The following is a 20,698-nucleotide window of genomic DNA, read 5'->3' as shown; positions in this document are numbered from 1 at the left end:
GCTTTTGTCTCCCTCCCGCTTGAAAAAGCCAGCTGCACACTCAGTTGCCAGTCCTCTCCACGCACGCTTCTCTGTACTTCTGCCTCCTGCAGCTCCTCTGAGTCTCAGTGTGCTTTTCTCTTTCCTTCTAGCTGTAGAATTTCCACTCAGCCAGCCTCCCTGTGGTTCTGGATGATGTCCGTTTTGTCTTTAGTTGTAGTTTTGAAATGGTTGTGCGAGGCAGCATTTTAGGTGTTTACCTATGCCACCATCTTCTACATGTACTCTTATAATAGCATTATAACTGGAATCTTTGCAACTATACCATTTACACATTTGTTACTTTCTTTGGATAAATATTCACAAGTGAAATTATTTCTCACCTTTTTTAATACAAGAAAAGGAATACAGGTTAGTATATGGTAGAATTCTCGATTCTAGGTGTCAAAACGACTCTTGGGTCACTTATTACCCATGTGATTTAGGACAAGTCACTTTCATGCAGATGTTTTTATAAAGTATGCATGATGCGACCTGTCTTATTATCTCCTAATTTTCGTCAGTAGAAAATTGAATGATGTATAAGAACATATAACTATGAAGTATTCTATAAATATAAGGCATTGTTGAATAATCACTCTATATTCAACTATTAAATAAGGAGATAGAACAGCATTTTGAGTTTTAAGAGAGAACACTGGCCTGAAAATACACATTTTTAGAAGCTTCTTTTAGAAGTTAACTGAATCTGTCTGTATTTGCAAAAGCTTTGGTTAGGTCCTGCACTTCCCACAGTTTATTTAGATCAGTTAGGGTTGTTGGAGGTTTAAAAAATGTTTAACTTGTGTAAAACCTGGTTTATGTGTATTGATGTATCATATACTTTTATGTCAACAGAGTTCTTTTTAAATCTAAAACTTAAATAATGTATTATTTTGCTTCAAAGGTCCTTTTTAATAGAATATAACGAAGTAATTCTAGTATTGAAAACTTGGGTAAATTATTTCTTAAAGGAAAAGAACATAATCCTACCGTTAGTATTTGAGTAATACGTAGCTTCAGAAATTCTGCATACCCACAAACTTGGTATTTATTTACCTGATTAGAGATATTAGATACCCAGTATGTGTATAAGAAGAACTGCTGAATGAAAATAGAAAATGGGAAAGAAATAATGGCTAATACTTTTCCAGAATTTATAAAAGCATCGGTTGTCAGAAAGCTTACCTAATTTTGAACAAAGTAAATAAAAGCAATTCTGAAGAACACCTCCATTCCCCCCAAAAAATCTTAAAAGGGAAGAGAGATGAAAGGCGTAAGACCTCAAAGGAATGAGTTAGATTGACAGCGGACTTCTCATCAGCAGTAATAGATCCCAGAAAAAGAATATCTTCCAAATGCTGAGGGAATAACCATCAATGTCATATTCTATATGCAATTACATTATTACTTAGTGGAAAAGGAAAGTATCCACTGGCAAGATGTAGCACTTGTAAGCCTCTGTGCACCTAATAACATAACTTAAAGCATATACATTTAAAAATGCCCATTTACAAGAAGAAATTAATATCCACAGTCATACTTGGGAAAATTTAATCCATTTTTTTCTCAAATTGATTAAGTACACTAAAATGAATATTAGTAGAAAGACTATAAAACATTAAATACTTGGTCTAGCTTGATCTAGCTTATCAGATGCAGCAAGTGTGTTTTTATTTATGAGAAAGAAACTTTTTTTTTGTAAAAAAAGAAACTAAACTGACCAAGTTCTAAACATAAAGGATATCTAAATGAACTATTTGACTATAGTATAGTAAACTTAGAAATAAATAATAAAAAGATAGCATTCTGCCCCCAGGCCTATAACCATTTCATTTGAAAACTTAAAGTTCTTAGTAGTGATTAGAAATTATAATTGGAAAAATGAAACAGAGTTAAACAACAATGAAAAAGTACATATAAAAACGTGGGAAACCACTATAATGACTTAGAAAAATATTATGGATTCAAATAGAAGGTAAGATATTTTCTCAAAAAATATTTCGCAGACAAGTTTATTTATATTTGTGTTCTTAGAAACTCTCATTGTAATTCTTATGTTCTCTTTGAGCATAAGAAATCCTCACGTCCGTTTTTGTCTTGAACATGAAAGTTCAAGACTGGCACGTTGACCTGAAGTGCCTTTTAGTACCTGTGAGTTTGGAAAGCTCAGAACTCATCTGATAAGAGGCAAAGAAATCTAGCACAGATCTGGTGCTAAAAAAAAAAATCACTAAAAAGTAATACGCTCTGGCTACAATGTAGATAGTAAAATATATCTCAAGGGTACAAATAAGCAAGAAAGTTCTAATATTTTATATAAATGGGTAGTTGTAGGCTTGGGATAAAAATTTTAATGGTAGTATAATACAGTGATTCAAAAATGCTCATGTAATTTGGAAAATTTACTGTGATTCAGAAAGTTTTGATGCACTCATGTCTTGTGTCAAAAATTTTCTATGAAATATGAGATAAAACAAACAATATTCTGACAAAATCAATAGTCTACAGTTTGTGTTTTAATATTTAACACATTGTGGATGGATCATGAGAATTCTCGTGTTTTCTATTCTAAGGCTTGTGGTCAATCACGAGAATTCTTTAAAAAGATATTAGCTTGTAAGAACATGTAATAAATAATGCAGTGGGTATTTAATTTTAAAGTGTGCCTTTAACATTTATGTAAAACATTTTTTGTATTCGTTCCATAGAAACTTATCTGGCCACTGGGTAAAACTAGCAATAAAACTACAGGTCTACAATGTGTTAAGTATACTAATAAATATGTATTTGCTTATTTTACATATTCAGATAAAAACTGTTTTAAAATATTCTAACTGGCAAAATAGAATCACGTTATATTTGGAGCTGCCTTATACTTGGACGTGCTTAGTTTATGGCCTTAATGCGTGTATTAGAAAAGAAAACAGATTGTAAATTACTTAGGCAACCTTTCAATTTTAGGGATTAGAAAATGAGCCAGAGTAAAACCAACTAATGAGAAAAAAAAAATTATGAGGAAAAGGACAAAAATTAACAAAAGAGAAAATCATATAAGAAACAATATCAAAACTGAAAGCTGGCCTTTAGACCAATAAACTAAGCAAACTTCAGGCAAAATTAATCAAACAAAATGGAAGGCAAAAGTGGAATGAAAAGAGGATTATACCTGCAGATGTAGTAGAGCTATAAAAAAACATGAACGAATACAATGAGTAATTTTCTAGAAATATTAGAGGCCCAGTGCACAAATTTGTGCACCAGTGGGGTCCCTTGGCCTAGCCTGTGGGATCAGGCCGAAACCGGCTCTCCGACATCCTCCGAGGGGTCCTGGATTGCAAGAGGACGCAGGCCAGGCCGAGGGACCTCACTGGTGCACTATCAGGGTCCAGGAGGTACCGAGGGAGGGCTCCAGGGCATGTCCAGCCCATCTCGCTCAGTCCTGATTGGCTGGCCCCCAGCAGCAAGCTAACCTACTGGTCGGAGCTTCTGCCGCCTGGTGTTCAGTGCACATCATAGTGACTGGTCGACCAGTCGACTATCTGCCCCCTGGTGGTCAGTGTACGTCATAGCAACTGGTCGACTCTGCCCCCCTGGTGGTCAGTGCATGTCATAGCGAGCAGTTGAGCAGCCTTTGCATGTCATTAGCATATTACGTTTTGATTGATTGAACGAATGACCACACACTTAGCATATTAATCTTTTATTATATAGGATATCATCAAGACTTTTATGGAAAAGCAGACTCAGCTATAGGGTAGGGGTTGAAGTGTTTTGGCCACTTTATATTTGAGATAATCTTTAGATGTTGAGCGAGCCAAGTTAACCAAGCAAGTTTTGGGGAAATGTACAGATTTGTGGGTTTTTAGCTTATAGATGATGTTAAAAGCAGATCTATTTAGAGGCTGTTTTAAGACCTGAGATGTTAAGGATCTGAACTAAGATGATGGTAGTGGGATGAAGAGGGTATAGAATTAGAAGATAGAACTGAAGTACATTTATGTCTGTGAAAGTAGGTGAGTTAGGAAATGAGTTTAATAGATAAATAATAATTTGGAAGGAAGTTCCCTCTGTAGGGAGGTTTATTGGCATGTGATTGATTGAGTATAATTTAGGGAAATTACCTTACTTCAATGCTTTACTTTTATTTCAGTTTGGAGGATTTTCAGTTTTATTCATTATAGCATCTTAAAAAGCAACTGGTAATACAATTTTAAAACACAAAACTAATGGCATATTAATTTAGTTGAAGCTAGTATAATGAATAAAGTTTCTTGGCAAGGATATTACCAATATAAGCTGATTTCAAGTAATAACTTATCTGATATACTTCTTACTATAGGTTTTCAAATTGGAATGACAATCTTTTTTTTTTATGGACTGAATAATGATTAAGAATGTTTGATCTTTTGGTAGATTTGTAGGGTGAAAACCAATTTTGTTAGATGTTTGTAAGGACATTTATCCTAAGACGAACTAGCATTATGATTTTCCTGGATTAGGATTCACTTCTGTAGCCATAGGGGTGAAAAGATACAATTTAACTTTGGTTTTATCTACATTTCAGTGAAGGCCACTAACTTGTTGGTGAATAGCATGCAAATTGCAATTGTGCAGACTATGGCTGTTTTATAAACCTTAGGTGAATAAGCTTACCCGTGTATTTTCTCTATTGGATTTTTAAACTTTCAAAAAGAAAAAGTAATTTTCTTTAAAAAGTTACCGTTTACTAGAGGCCCGTTGCACCGAAGATTTGTGCAATAGGCCTTCCTTCCCCTGGCTGCTGGCACCGGTTTTCCTCTGGCACCTGGGACCCAGGCCTTCGCTCTGGCCAGAGCCTTCAGTCTTCGTTCCAGCCGGAGCGTCACTCCTGTAGCTCCCTCTGCCCCCCGCCCGCCCCCTCATAGCAGGCATCCCACCCCGCCCGACCGCTCCGCACCTGCGTGTGTGCTGCCCAGAGGCCTGGAGCAACTGGCGGGGCAGGGCTGCTGCCATCTTTGTCAGGTTGATTTGCATCCTCACTCCTGATTGGCTGGTGGGTGTTGTGAAGTGACAGCCAATTTGCATATTTCTCTTTTATTAGTGTAGATAGTTTACATTAATCAGAATTTCCTTTGGTCTTTGGCAATACAGAGAAAAGTTTGGAAAGTATTTTTTGATTCATTTCTTTAACCTCTGAATCCATCTATCCTCATCTTTACTCTCTGTGTCTATCAGGCAGGGTCTGGGGATGAACCTGACTCAGAGACAGCATTTGGCCCCATAGCAATCTTGTTTCCTTGCTGTATGTTTTCTCTAATTAGAGTTTTAGTTGGTGATCAATATGCTTTACATTATGCTATTTGAGATGCATGCTATTTTAAATCATAACTATAAATATTTTTAGAGAATGTGAAATGATAATAGAAAACATTGAAAATTGCAATAAAACAAGAGACTACTATGTTACTTGAACATTTTAAAGTGTTTTACGTTTTTAGAATTGTACATCAGAAACATAATTTTATTAACCAGTAACCCCAATAAATTCAATAACATTAAAAAAATAAAATATTTGGACTTTATTTAATACATCTCTTTAAATAAAAGCATGATATTAAAAATATAATAGATCAATTATGTGTTTTTTTTTAACAGAAGGTGACAATAGGATTTATAAAAGTGAAGAATTTTTAAAGAAGGTGACAAAAAGAGAAGGAAAATGCCGAAACCAGTAAGTATATTTTATTTTACTTTTGCCACTACTTAATAAATAGCACTAAGTTCCTTGTGTGTTTTTTTATTAAATATATTTTTATTGATTTAGAGAGGAAGGGAGAGGGGGGAGAGAGATAAAAACATCAATGATGAGACAAAATCATCGATCGGCTGCCTCTTGCATGCCCCACACTGGAGATCAGGCCAGCAACCCGGGCATGTGCTCTGACCAGGAATCGAACCATGACCTCCTGGTTTATAGGTCGACATTCAACCACTGAACCATGCCAGCCGGCACTAAGTTCCTTTTGGAACAAAGTAAAGTATTGTGGTAGAATTGTTGGGAAGAAGAAGGCATTGACATTATTATTAACTGGTTTAGATTAATGTGGCTAAAGTGCAGTATTATGTGGGCCAGTGAAGAAGAGGTATGGTAGTGTTGTGGTTAAGATTAAAATTCATGGGTTCTAGATCAAACTGTCCTAGTTCTTGTTCAGGCTTTGTTACTTAATTTGAGTGTTTTTGTTAGATTAGTTCAGTCTCTCCATTCTTAATTTTTTTACATATGAAATGGCGATACATATGGTGAGGATTTAGAAGAAGATGGTATACATTCATTGGTCAGTAAATAATAGGAATGAGAGGTTCATTATTATTTTTCTCATAATTCTGTTTGGTTTTATTTTTAAAAATTCTCACCTGAGATATCTTTTTTTATTGCTTTCTAGAGAGAATAGAAGGGAGGAAGAGTAGGAGGGAGGGAGGTGGGGGGGAGAGAGAGAGATCAATGTGAGAGAGACACATCGATCAGTTGCCTTCCCTGTGTGCCCCTGCAACTGAGGTACGTTTACCAGAGTTGAACCCGAGACCCTTCAGTCTGAGGACCGATGCTCTAACCACTGAGCAACTGGCGAGGCCTTATAATGCTGCTTTTGATACTCATGATACCTGTGCTGATATTAGATAGTCTTAGATGTTTTATATAAGGATAAATGTTCTTTAAGAAAATAGGGGTGTTTTTTTTCCGTAATTTTCTTTTGGCCAATTACCTTTTTAAAAAAATTATTGGTTATAATTATTGGAATTTTCTGGTATGGATATCACTTTGGAATTACTTTAAAGACTCAGCAGGTAACAAAGTGTTCATTTACTGTTTGAGGGAAAGAAGAATATAAAGAAATAAAAGTCATAACTATGAAAAAGGAAGAAGTAAATTTTTTCTATTTTCAGATGATATGATTGTTTATGTAGAAAATCTTCAGAAAGAACAGCTACTAGAACTAATAACTGAATTCAAGATTGTTGGACACAGGTTATATTATTAAAAGTCGGTTGTCTTTGTTATATACTAGCAGTAAAATTTGAAAAGTCATTTGCAGTAGCATGAAAGATACAAAATACTTAAAAATAAATTTATAGAAACTGTACAAGATCTCTGTACTGAAAACTGAGAAATTAAAGACTTAAAATGGACAAAAAAGTACATATTGTCTAGGTATGTCTGGAAAACATTAAGATGTTAATTATCCTTAAATGCAATGGTAGATTGAGTACAATTCCAGTCAGTTAAATCCCAGCAGGCGTCTTTGACTAAAATTGACTAGGTGGTTGTGAAATGTTTATGGAACTGCGAAACCAAAATTATATGGAATAGCTAAAGCAAGTTTTCATGTTTCTTTTATTATTTTTTATTATTAATTGAATTTATTGATGTGACGTTGGCTCTCAAAACCGTACAAGTCTCAAATGTACAAACTCAACAACATATCATCTGCACATTGCATCGTGTGCCCACTGCCCCAAGCAAGCAACAGTGTGATGATAGCCAGAGGGAAAGAGGGGTAGGAGCTAGGTGGAGGTGGGCAAAGAGGAGGAAAACGGGGACGCAATAGCTAAAGCAATTTTTAAAAAGAATAAAGTTGGAAAATTTAACACTCCTGAATTTTAATACTTATTCACAAGCTATGAAAATAAAGTGTGGTATTGTTGAAATAGGATCAGTGAAACAACATATATTATAATGAAAATATTATTATGCTTTCAACAAGGGAATCACACAACTCAATGGGGAAACTAAATTATTTCCAACAAATAGTGTTGGAACAAAAAGTTATCGATACAATAAAACATGAACATTAACCTTTATCCCATAATTTACACAAAAAGTTAGCTCTAAGTGGATCATAGACCGAAATTCAAAAGCCCATATTATAAAACTGCTAGAAGACATAAGAAAACGTTTTTGCAACCTTGGGGTAGGCAAAGTTTCTTATAGAACACAGAATGTTTGAATCATTTTAAAAAATTGGATTTCATTAAAATTAAAAACTTTTGCTCTTTGAAAAACCCTCGATTTTGTGGACCTAAAGTGATTTAACTGACTGGAACTGCTGGGATTGAACTGACTCGATTTAACAGACTTTGGATTTAACGGACACAATTTCTGGTCCATATGTCATATGTGAAAATTAACACTGTTAATTTTAAAATGCTTTTAAGCAAGATTTGCTAATAAATTAACAGGTTATTTTTTGTTATTAATAACTTATTTTTAACAAATTTTGGTGAGTAGGCCACATGTTGGAAAAAAACACTAATTTCCCCAACATCAATAAATATTAATATCTACAACTATAGTATACAGATTTAAATCTAAGAGTCACCCCTTATAAACATTGTTGGGAGAATGATTAGCATGTGATCATACCGCATCTTGACTGGTAATTGGTTCTCTTGTCTCATGGTGTTATTTTCTGAAGCAGTTTTAACATCGGATATTCCCATATGTGCTCAGCCATGCCCCAGCCATATGCATTTGTTTACTTGCTGTGACTGGTAAATGCATGCATTTACTAGATCTATTTAATATCAATTTAAAATTATTCTAATACATAAAGAAAACTTTTCTGTGGAGTTAAATTTTTCATACATACTTAATTTTAATTACACAAATGTGTCTACATAAGTAAAAACAGATGAACTAAATTTTTTTTAATATACGGCATTCAGAAAACTTTATCATATGACAGACTTTTGGCTTTTACAGACACCCCCTTGCTTGAATTAGTCTGTTATATAGAGGTTTTACTGTACTACGAAAATGAAAAGGCAAGCAGAATGGGAGAGAATAATCCTATGTAATAAAAGGCTAATATGATTGAATGGTGGAATGACCGGTCACTGTGACACACACTGACCACCAGGGGGCAGACGCTTAATGCAGGAGCTGCCCCCTGGTGGTCAGTGTGCTCCCACAGGGGGAGCGCTGCTCAGCCAGTAGCCGGGCTCAGGGCTGGCAAGTGCAGTGGCGGTGACAGGAGCCTCTCCCGCCTCCGCGGCAGCGTTAAGGATGTCCGACTGTCGGCTTAGGCCTGCTCCCTATGGGACATCCCCCGAGGGCTCTTAGACTGCGAAAGGACACAGGCTGGGCTGAGGGACACCCCCCCCTGGAGTGCACGAATTTATGCAGTAGGCCTCTAGTTGCAATATAAAGTCCTTTTAGAACTCAATAAGACAAATTTGTAGAGAAAAAAAAAGGGGGCAAAAACTTTGGACAAATGCTTCACAAAAGAACATATATTAATAGTCGACAGATGAAAAAATCCTCAATATCTTTAGTTATCAGGGAAGCACAAATTAAAAGTACAGTGAGATACTACTTTATACTCATTTGAAGGGCTGAAATTGAATACTGATGGAATCAAGTGTTAGTAAGGATGTGGAACTCTAATATATTTCTTAGAGGAATGTGCAAGTTTTGCAGATAGTTTGGGAAACTCTTTAGTCAATATAATTGAGTGGAAAACATTTATTCCTTAGGGTAAGGATTCAAAATTATATATACAGTTGGATATAAATTATGTGTTGTTATGCACACAATTTCTGGAAGAAAATAATTTAAGATATTAAAATTAATGTATTTTTTCTTTGAAACTTTTGAGCTCAGTATTTAATTAGCCACCCTCTCCCCCCACTCCTCCAGAAATAAAAAATAAAAAGTCTAGTTTTTCAAAACACACAGTTGGAGAAATTTAATTTGATCTTTATATTTTATATTGATCTTATTGGCCCAGCTTTATACTTAGTAGACATGTAACCTAGGTCAAATGACAACTTCTGTAGATCTTTTTTTTTATTTTAAAATAAAGTTGATTTAATAATGTGCTTTGATTACTCAGAGAATTACAATTAGGATGAAATGAAAAGGCTTTAAAGTTGCCTTATAGTGCTCTTATGTTAAAGATATTGATAAGTGACATTCGTATTGTTCATGTTATGTTAACATGTAATAAGTTTATTCTCATTACATTTAAATCAGTAAATATCTTAAAATTTTCTCAGTTTTAATTTTTAAGGTGGTAAATGTTGCTAGATAATCCACATAAACCAGTGTTTTGGGATGCTTTATAATTATTAAGAGTATAAAGAGATCACAAAACTAGGAAGTTTGAGAACTTCATAGGTCTAGGGCAGTGGTCGGCAAACTCATTAGTCAACAGAGTGGCAAACCGTGGCTCAGGAGCCGTGGTTTGCCGACCACTGGTCTAGGGCATTATTATCGTCTTCATAATTGTAGGTGCATTACTGCTATGTCTGAGTTTCAGTCAGCAGGAAGGAAGGAAAAACATAGGGAAGCATGTGGACTATTTAATGCCTAGGCCTGGAAGTGGCCATTATCTCCTCTGCTCACGTTTGGTGGGTGAGAGCTTAGTCACATAGCCATAGCTAATTGCAAGAAATATTGAGAAATGTTCTGTAGTTTAGTAGCCACGTGTCCACCTATAATTTTATTACATTTTGGTGGTCAAACAAGCAATCTCTGCCACAGTTAACATGGTTAGTTTAAAGGAGACAAATTATGTGATAAACGTAGTGGGACCAGTTGCTAAAATTGAATATTCATTATTTAAAAAACAAAAACCAACACCTCTTAAGCCAGATAGAGAAGAGAAGCTGCAGCCAAAGTTGTTCTTAATGGGTTAGCACTGGGAGCATTTCTTTTAAAATCAGCATCATGACAAAAGATACATATGACCACTGTTGCTATTCAACACTGAACAGAAATGTGTATAGAAGAAGAGATAAAAAACTCAAGGAGTGGAAAGGAAGAAACACTGAAGATATTAAGCTTATTCTTTTATTATATAAAGGGTTGGCAAATTATGGCCATAGGCCAAATCAAGCCTGCCACATGTTTTTGTATGGCCTGTAAACTAAGAATGGCTTTACATTTTCAATGGTTGAAAAAGAAAATCAAAAGAAGAATATTTCAAATGTGAAAATTATATGAAATTCAAATTTCAGTGTCTAAAGTTTTCTTGGTACATAGTATGTTTTATTATCCATTAGAGGCCCAGTGCACGAAAATTTGTGCACTCGGAAGGGTGGCCCCTCAGCCCAGCCTGCGCCCTCCTGCAATCCGGGACCTCTTGGGGGATGTCCACCTGCTGGCTTAGGCCCACTCCCTGGGGGATCTTTAGTCAGAACATCCTTAGTGCTGCCGCGGAGGCAGAAGAGGCTCCCACCACAGCCGCTGCACTTGCAGTGGTCAGCCTGGCTTGTGGCTGAGCGGAGCTCCCCCTGTGGGAGCGCACTGACCACCAGGGGGCAGCTCCTGCATTGAGCATCTGTCCCTTAGTGGTCAGTACACGTCATAGCAACCAGTAGTTGCCCTGTTGTTCTGCAGTTAGGGTCAATTTGCATATTACACTTTCATTATATAGGATAACTGCTTTGTTGCTATAGCAGCATAGTTGAGTAGATGCAGCAGACTGTGTAGTCTGCAAAGCCTAAAATATTTACTCTTTGGTCCTTTACAGAAAAGGTTTTTTGGCCCCTGGTTTATATAAACAAAGATTTACAGGCTCATTATAACAGTTGGCAAGGGAACTCATAAAAAGATAGTTTTAAAAATAAATTGCGTTTCTACAGAAACAAAACCAGAAAAAAAATTGGAAAGATACTTTTCATTTTCACAATCCTGTATTTGAATCCCTTACGCTAGATGAGTTTCAGTGTTTGGGATATTTTGGATTTTAGAAAGGTGAATATGCTATATTTATGTGTACATGCCATTATATCATGAAACTTCCATTGGGGTCTTTGTATTACCCCAAAACGTTAATACTTCTATAGGTCAGTGCATGAATATTCATTTGAAGTAGGATGAATTAATTCACCAGTTGGTCACATTACTCCATGTCAAATTTTTTGCTAGAAATTACCTAATAAACTTCAGTTTTCAGTGTTTTTAGGATATCAAGAAATGGTGGACCTATATTTATAATAGCTACAAAATTATAATGAACTGGGGGAAAGATATCTAGCAAATGATTAATGTGATTTTAACACTTTTTTTGAAAGATATTAAAGAAGACTTAAATTAATGCATAGAACCATAGCCATGAATAGGAAGGCCATTTTTAATAGATGTCATTTCTCACCCCAAGAGAACGTGTTGTATTAATGAACTTAGTGTAGTTTCAGTTTAAATCATTATAGAGTATTGATTATGATTTATAATAAAAAGTTTACAATTTCATATGAAGTTAAGAGCAAAAACACAGTGCCAAGAATAGCTAAGATAGTTCTGAAGATAATGAGGGAAGACTTGCTCTACCAGATATAAAGAATTATTTAAGATATAGTAATCAAGACAGTACGATATTGGCAGAATAGTTAAATGCAACAATTAAAGAGCACAAAGTCAGATGCATACCTATAGACATTTGATTTGTGAAAGAGTAGTCTTTATCCTTATGGGGATTAAAAAATGAAATTGGACCTCTACTTCAAATCATAAGGAAAAATTATTGAGGACAACTTATGATAAATAAAACTTTAGTAGGAAATATATAAAATGTATGCTGATTAGTTAATATTTTCATGATTCCAGAGTAGAGAAATAGTTCTTAAACGTGCACAAATACATTGATAAATTCAATATCAAAATTAAGGATGTGTTTACCAAAAAGAAGGGCACTTTATAAAGTAGAATTACAAACTACTAACTTGGAGAAAAAAAATTTTTGTAACAAAGATAACTGACAAAATATCTAGGATACATAAAGATTTCCTACATAGGAGTAAAAAGAAAGACAACAACCCAATTAGAAAAATAAGCAGTAGCCCTGTCTAATTTGGTTACAAATTGGGGATTTCCATGATCCCCTCATCAGTTTCTATAATCCTATCTAATAAAAGAGTAATATGCAAATTAACATTCATTCTGCTACACCCCCAAGCCACGCCCCCCATCCACGCCCACCAGCCCATCAGGAGCGAATATGCAAATAAACCCAACCAAGATGGCTATGGCCACAGAGAGCAGGAGGGAGGCTTGGGTTTCCCTGGCGATGGAGGAAGCCAAGCTCTCCACCTGCCCTTGCCGCCCTAGGCCTCCACTCAAGGCTACAAAGTTTCAATGATAGAAGATATATAAACCCAAACAGAAATGGCTGCAGCCACGGAGCTGAAAAGAGCAGGAGGCTAGGGTTGCCCCCGGAGATGGAGGAAGCCAAGCTTTCCGACTGCCCTTGCGGGCCTAGGCCTCGATTAAGGCTACAAAGTTTCAATTATAGAAGATACATAAATCCCAACAGAAATGGCTGCCACCACGGAGCAAGCAGAAGGCTTGGCTCTGCTCCAGGCTACCAAGATTCAATTGTAGAAGATAAATAAACCCCAGATTCCAGGGCCTCCACTTGGGTCACCAGGGGCCATGGCCGGCCTGCAAACCACCACAGGCCCCTCGCCCAGACCGCTCCACACCCCAAGGGAACCCCCACCCTGATCCAGGACACCCTTCAGGACAAACCAGCTGCCCCCACCCATGCACCAGGCCTCTATCCTATCTAATAAAAGAGTAATATGCAGATTGACCATCACTCCAACACACAAGATGGCTGCCCCCATGTGGTCAAAGATCCTGTCCCCATGTGGACACAAGATGGCCACCACAAGATGGCCAGCAAGGGAGGGCAGCTGGTAGGGACCAGGCCTGCAAGGGAGGGCAGTTGTGGGCGATCAGGCTAGCAGGGGAGGGCAGTTGGGAGGGACCAGGCCTGCAAGGGAGGGCAGTTGGGGGTGATCAAGCCTGAAGAGGATGGCAGTTAGGGATGACCTAGCCAGCAGAGGAGGGAAGTTGGGGGTGACCAGGCCTGCAGGGAAAGGCAATTGGGAGGGACCCAGGCCTGCAGGGGAGAGCAGTTGGGGGGGGACCAGGCCTGCAGGGGAGAGCTGTTAGGGGGACCAGGCCTGCATGGGAGGACAGTTAGGGGTGACCAGGCTTGCAGGGGAGGGCAGTTAGGGGAAAACAGGCTGGCAGGGGAGCAGTTAGGCATCAATCAGGCTGGCAGGGTCGTGGTTAGGGGGTGATCAGGCTGGCAAGTGGAAGTGGTTAGGAGCAAACAGGAAGGCAGGCAGGCGAGCAGTTGGGAGCCAGCAGTCCTGGATTGTGAGAGGGATGTTCCACTGCCCTTTTGGAGAGGGTGCAGGCTGGGCTGAGGGACACCCTCACCCCCCCGTGCACGAATTTTGTGCACTGGACCTCTAGTTTGTTATAATAGCTCACATAATTCAGGGAAACACTTAATGCATAGAGAGAATCATAAGTTATTGTTACTGGTTAATATAAAGGGTATTGTAAAGGATATAAATGAAAGATACAGATGAAGAGGAAGATAGAGAGGGTGTGGTCCAGAACAGTCTGGAGCTCAGGAGCTTCTGTTCTTGTCCAATTTGGGTGAACCCTCTTCTTTGCATATGGATGCACTCACCAACCAGAACTCACTGAACCCCCCTTCCTTGAGGATTTTTATGAACGTTCCATTATGTAGGCATTATTGATTAAATCACAGGCCATTGATGATGAGCTCAGTTCCCACTGTCTCTTCTCCCTGGAGGTTGAGGTGAGTGGCTCTAGTCACATGGTTGGTTCCTCTAATCATATGGATGGTTTCTCTGGCTACCACTCCCCATCCTGAAGCTATCTAGGAGCCAGCCCTTCTGGAGTCAAGTCATTAGTATAAACTCTGGTTGGATGAAAGGGGCTTATTATGAATAACAAAAGGTGCTCCTCACATCTGTCACTCAGGAAATTCCAGGGGTTTTAGGAGCTTTGTCAAGAACCAGCATGAAGACCAAATATGCATTTCTTATGTCACAATTGGTTTGATTTTATTATGCTTCATTGTTTACATATCTTACATGTATTGTTTTATGTGTAACAAGAGTTCCTAATAGATATTACATTAAAGAAGAAACGATCTATAAGATTTATTTGATTAGAGAAGGTAGAGGCTCTATATGTGTAGAGATCGTGGTTGTTAGAATGAGTAAACCATGTAACAAGAAATAAGTCTAATTTAGAGTTCTAATAGAGGCATTAAAGTTTAAAAGATATATTTGTACCACATCATGGTGAATTCTTGGTAAAGATGCTACTCTGGAGTTAAAATTATTTTGGTTAAGGCATGTTACATTTTTGGTGAGATAATTTAACTAGAAAAGGTGTTTACACAAAACAGAGTGTAAAATAGAATCTAACGAAGGGCATTTGATGAATGCTTTTTATAAAGTAAAGAATACATTTTCATTGTAAATAAAACTGATTTCTGTTTAAAGAAATATGAGATAATGAATGACATTCAAAGAATTTCGAGTTAATACCTCAGTTTAAATACATACTCTGCGTTTGATATCCATGTGTCGGCTAAATAATTGGAACTCTTTCAGTTTCTATGGAAATAATACCTCCTAGTCTTATTGCTGGGGTTAAATGAGAATATGGGAAGCTCATGGCCTAGTGCCTAGTGTTATTTTCTTAAAAGGAGACTTCATAAGGTCTTTGTTTTGCAAGTAGATTTAAGATTTCTTGTGATTAAAATCAAACCTATTACTTTATCAAAGAAACTATTAGGTGCAATTATGGAATTGCTCTTTATTGCCTGCATATTATATCATTTTATTTTAGAAATCAGATGAAACTGTTTTCCCCTGCCTAATACTTAATAAGTGTATTCTCTTTCCTACTGATTATTCTTTTTTGTTGTTACAGATCAACGTAAGAGTGACCACAATGGACGCTGAGCTGGAATTTGCCATCCAGCCCAATACGACTGGCAAACAACTTTTTGACCAGGTATCATTTAACCACATGAAGTATGCAACTTTTGACACCATAGGTGTACTAGTATGCTATTGCACTTCTGTGTTTTTCTGTACCTTTACTGATAAGCAACATTGTAGCACTGGAACTTGACACAGTACCTATTCAGGTATCTTGAATAGCTGTAGAGTTACTCTTCTCATTCCTAGATTTAAGGAGTAGGATTTTTAAAAAATAACTGTTAGCAGGTATATATTTAATATCTGCTGTACAAATCATTGTAATGAAGACGAAAAGGAATTCAGACATTTTACAAAGTGGAATGGGGCACTAGACAGAGGGGATGGCAGTAGCAAAGACGGGAATTAGGGGCTATAAGTAGCACCTAAACAGAGGTTAGTGGCTCATTTGTTAGCCTGGAGTTAGAACATGGATGTCATGTTAAGGAACTTGTATTTCGATCTTGTCTTTTTTCTCTCCTGAGTGCACATTTGAGTCCCTTCTGGCATTAAATAAAGAAAAGTCAATACTTGGAAACTGCCTCCAGAGATCCTGATTTAATTATCTGGTGCCTACTTTAAACCATTACTTTTTTGTTTTGTTTTTTAATTTAAGCTCCCTAGGTGATGCTGTATGTAATGTTCTAAGTAATCAAATTTTATTGAGGAAAGGAGGAGAATGTGATTGGTGCCCAGGGGTCAAGTGATTAAGGTGAATCGATGATTGCAAAGAGGAGAGTGATATATTTTCCATGGCCTGAGACTTCTAACTTTTGCATAAACTTTTATACATGTGCAAGAGCAACAGTCTGTGGTCAGATTAATATGACCTTAGAGCAGCGATTTTTAAAGACATGCAATACCTGACTATTTAGTCAGGGGCACTGACCTCTTTCTCCTTAGGTTGTCAAATAAAAAATGACAACAGCCAATACAACAAGAGCTGTCCAGTGTGAATGAGTCAAAATTACATCTATTTTGTTCTGGTGGGGTAGCTCAGTTGGTTAGAGTGCCGTGCCCATATGCCAAGGTTGGGTATATGAAAGAATCAATCAATGAATGCATAAATAAGTGGAACAGCAAATCAAAGTTTCTCTTTTCCTTCCTCTCTCAAATCAATAAGTAAAATTAAAAAATAATTATATCTATATTTATGTCAGATTGATAAAAATATATTTTTGGTGTGCTGCAGAATTTTAATAATTAGTTTATGTGTACCATGATAAAGGTTGAAAATCGCTGCCTGAGAGAATAGGGGTGAATTTCTTGCATTACAGCAATAAATAACCAATCACATATCTTGGTTTTACTAGGTGTCATTCTATCACATACTGATCCAAAATACAATGAAATACAAATTTAAAATTCCTGGAAAGTTGTTTCTTTCCTTGACAAAGTGGTATACTTAATCTCCTGGTTAGGTGATTAAGATTTTGATAGCCCCAAGAAAATCTTTTTGTAAGATTAAAGGCTTTTTTTGTGTGTGAGTGACCAAATTTTTAAAACAAAATTATAAGCAGTTGCATTCACCGTACATAATGAACTTGTGAACTGATATCCACTTTCATTGATTCTTTTTTTTTTAATAAGTCTTTATTGTTCAGATTATTATAATTGTTCCTCTTTTTTTCCCCCCATAGCTCCCCTCCACCTGGTTCCCTCCCCACCCTCTGCCCTTACGTCCCCCCGACTGTCCTCATCCATAGGTGTACGCTTTTTGTCCAGTCTCTTCCCGCACTCCCCAAACCCTTTCCCCCCGAGAATTGTCAGTCCACTCCCTTTCTATGCCCCTAATTATGTTATATTCACCCAGTTTATTCTGTTCATCAGATTTTTTATTCACTTGATTTTTAGATTCACTTGTTGATAGACATGTATTTGTAGTTCATAATTTTTATCTTTACCTTTTTCTTCTTCCTCTTCTTAAAGAATACATTTCAGCATTTCATATAATACTGGTTTGGTGGTGATGAACTTCTTTAGCTTTTTCTTAATCTGTGAAGCTCTTTATCTGACCTTCAATTCTGAATGACAGCTTTGCTGGGTAGGGTAATCTTGGTTGTAGGTTCTTGTTGTTCATCACTTTGAATATTTCTTGCCACTCCCGTCTGGCCTGCATAGTTTCTGTTGAGAAATCAGCTGACAATCGTATGGGTGCTCCCTTGTAGGTAACTAACTGTTTTTCTCTTGCTGCTTTTAATATTCTCTCTTTGTCTTTTGCTCTTGGTATTTTAATTATGATGTGTCTTGGTGTGGTTCTCTTTGGATTCCTTTTGTTTGGGGTTCTGTGCGCTTCTTGGACTTGTAAGTCTATTTCTTTCACCAGGTGGGGGAAGTTTTAAGTTATTATTTCTTTAAATAGGTTTTCAGTATCTTGCTCTCTCTCTTCTTCCGGCACCCCCATAATTCTGATGTTGGTATGCTTGAAGTTGTCCCAGAGGCTCCTTACACTATCTTCATATTTTTGGATTCTTTTTGCTTTTCTGGTTGTATGTTTTGCTTCTTTGTATTTCAAATCTTTGACTTGATTCTTGCAGTCCTCTAGTCTGCTGTTAGATCTCTATATAATATTTTTTATTTCAGTCAGTGTATGTTTAATTTCTAGTTGGTCCTTTTTCATATCCTCGAGGGTCTCGCTAAATTTATCGGCCTTTTCTAGGAAATTCTTGAAAAACCTTATAACCGTGGTTTTGAACTCTATATCCAGTTGTTTGCTTTCCTCCGTTTCTTTCATTTGTGATCTGTTTCTTTGTCTCCGCATTTTCACTGCTTCCCTGAGTTGGTAGAGTAGCTTTGTGTGCTAGGTTTCCTATATGGCCCAGTGGGTCGGCCTTCCCAGTTAACCTGAGGTGGATACTCTTGGTGCACCCCTTTGTGGACTGTGTGCTCAGCCTTGTTGTAGTTAAGTCTTGATTGTTGTTAGTATCACTGGGAGGAATTGTTCTCCAGGCCAATTGGCTGTGAGGATCAGCTGTGTCTACGCTGGGAGAACTTCTGTGCTGGAGACAACCTTATGAGACAAGACTTAAAAATTGCAAAAGCCTCTGTGCTCAGCTTGGATGGGGCGGAGTTTCAGGCCGAAGCAGACAGCCTTGGCTTCCCGTCAGCCCTGCCCTAAGAGGCCCCTGGGTCTCAGTGTCCCTCGGTAATAGCTGCAAGCACCTCTGAGAGAAAGCTGTCCTCGTGTTTCGCCCGCTGTCGGACAGTCCAGTTTCTCCCTGAATGAGTCTGGGTTCCCAGAAACTCGCCCGAAGCTGGAGTTCAGCGCAGTCGGGAGCTTCCATCTCCCTCCCGCTTTAGAATGCCAGCCGCGCACTCAGCCGTCTGTGCACTGAGCAGTCAGTCCTCTCTGTGTGCGCGCGCGCGCCTCCAGACATCTGCCTTCACCAGCTTCCGAGTCTCAGTGTGCTTTCTCTTTTCCTGACAGTCCAGATTCCCCCCCGAATGAGTCTGATTTCCCAGAGTCTCACCTGGGACTGGAGTTCAGCGCAGTCAGGAGCTTCCGTCTCCCTCCCGGTTTAGAAAGCCAGCCATGCGCTGAGCCGCCCGTGCCTTTAGCCGCCTGTCCTCTCCGCGCACGCATCTCCGTACCTCAGCCTTTTGCAGCTCCTCTGAGTCTCAATGTGCTTTCCTATTTTCTTCTAGTTGTAGAATTTCCACTCAGCCAGCTTTCCTGTGCTTTTGGATGGTGTGCGTTTTATCTTTTAGTGTAGTTTTGATATTGTGCGAGGCAGCAATTTAGGTGTTTACCTATGCCGCCATCTTGGTTTTCTCCTCGTTGATTCTTATAGGCCTTCTGTTTGTAAATATATAGCCTATCTTTATTTGAATAAAAATGTAAATAGAGTTAGCATTTATTGTACTTCATAGCAAGTTGAAATGTTATTTACATAATGAATGAAATGCTTGTGGTAGTCAAAAACTAGCCAGCAAATGGGCCTTTCTGGTATTGATACTGAGAAATAAAACATTTGTGTCTTATTAAGCAGAATTGCTTTAGTTTGGATACCAGAGAAAAGGAAACCGCATTTATTTAGTGAAGTAATGTGTAGAAGTTTAAAACGTGGGCTCTGGAGCCACATCTGCCTGCTTTGGAGTCCTGACTACAGCTGTTTGACTTTGGACAGATTCCTGTCTTTGCCTCATTTTTCTCCTTTGTTCAATTAGGATGGTGATAGCATTACTCCCTTAGAAGGTTGTGAGAATTAATTGAGACTCCATGTTAAGTAAACAGAACAGTATTTTGCATACATACATACAGCACACACATATATATTATCTTTTATACTAATAAAAGAGTAGTATGCTAATTAGACCGGGAGACCTTCCAGACAACCATCCAGACTTCTTCCTGACAAAGCCAGCCGAGTGAAGCCGCCTGGCAGCAGTCCCAGGTGTCAGCGCCTGCTGCTGGCTGCGGCCCGGGAGATGAAGAAGCTGCCTGCCCTGTGGTTCTGGGCTGCAGCCAGCTGGAGAAGCCGCTTGTCCCGTGGTCCTGGGGGAGATGGAGAAGCCACCCGCCCGCAGTCCGGGCTCCAGCGCCTGAGGCTGGCTGAGGCCTGGGAGACAGAGAAGCGGCGCGCCCCGAGGTTCCAGGCTGCAGCCAGCCGGGGAAGCCACCAGCCCTGTGGTCCCGGGCGCCAGCGCCTGCAGCCTGGAAGATAGGTTCCCTCTTCTCCCACTGCAGTCATTACTCCAATATTCCCCTTCTGAATTTCTCTCTGCTGCTCCAACCCAACTCCACTTTTCATCTGTAGGATAGAGAACAGAGAGAGAGCAGTGTTAAAAGCTTACATTTTTAAGCAGGTAAGATTAGTGCTTAAACATATATATAGAAAACTAGAGTCCTTAAGGTAACAAAGGCTAGAAAGGGAGG

General features: G+C 38.2%; 1 protein-coding gene across 2 annotated transcripts in view; it reads left to right on the top strand.

Annotated features, from left to right (window-relative positions):
• RDX (radixin) overlaps positions 1 to 20,698 on the top strand; it is a 100,141-nt gene that overhangs the window by 13,577 nt on the left and 65,866 nt on the right. For both annotated transcript variants that reach the window (XM_080687074.1, XM_080687073.1), the window contains exons 2-3: positions 5,656 to 5,731; positions 15,773 to 15,856. In XM_080687074.1, coding sequence (XP_080543200.1) covers positions 5,720 to 5,731; positions 15,773 to 15,856 — 96 coding nt within the window. In that variant the 5' untranslated portion in view covers positions 5,656 to 5,719. The remainder of the gene's footprint in view (positions 1 to 5,655; positions 5,732 to 15,772; positions 15,857 to 20,698) is intronic.

Source organism: Plecotus auritus (assembly GCF_963455305.1).
Source record: "Plecotus auritus genome assembly, chromosome: 9".
Taxonomy (NCBI): domain Eukaryota; kingdom Metazoa; phylum Chordata; class Mammalia; order Chiroptera; family Vespertilionidae; genus Plecotus; species Plecotus auritus.
This window is presented reverse-complemented; position numbering and strand designations above follow the sequence as displayed.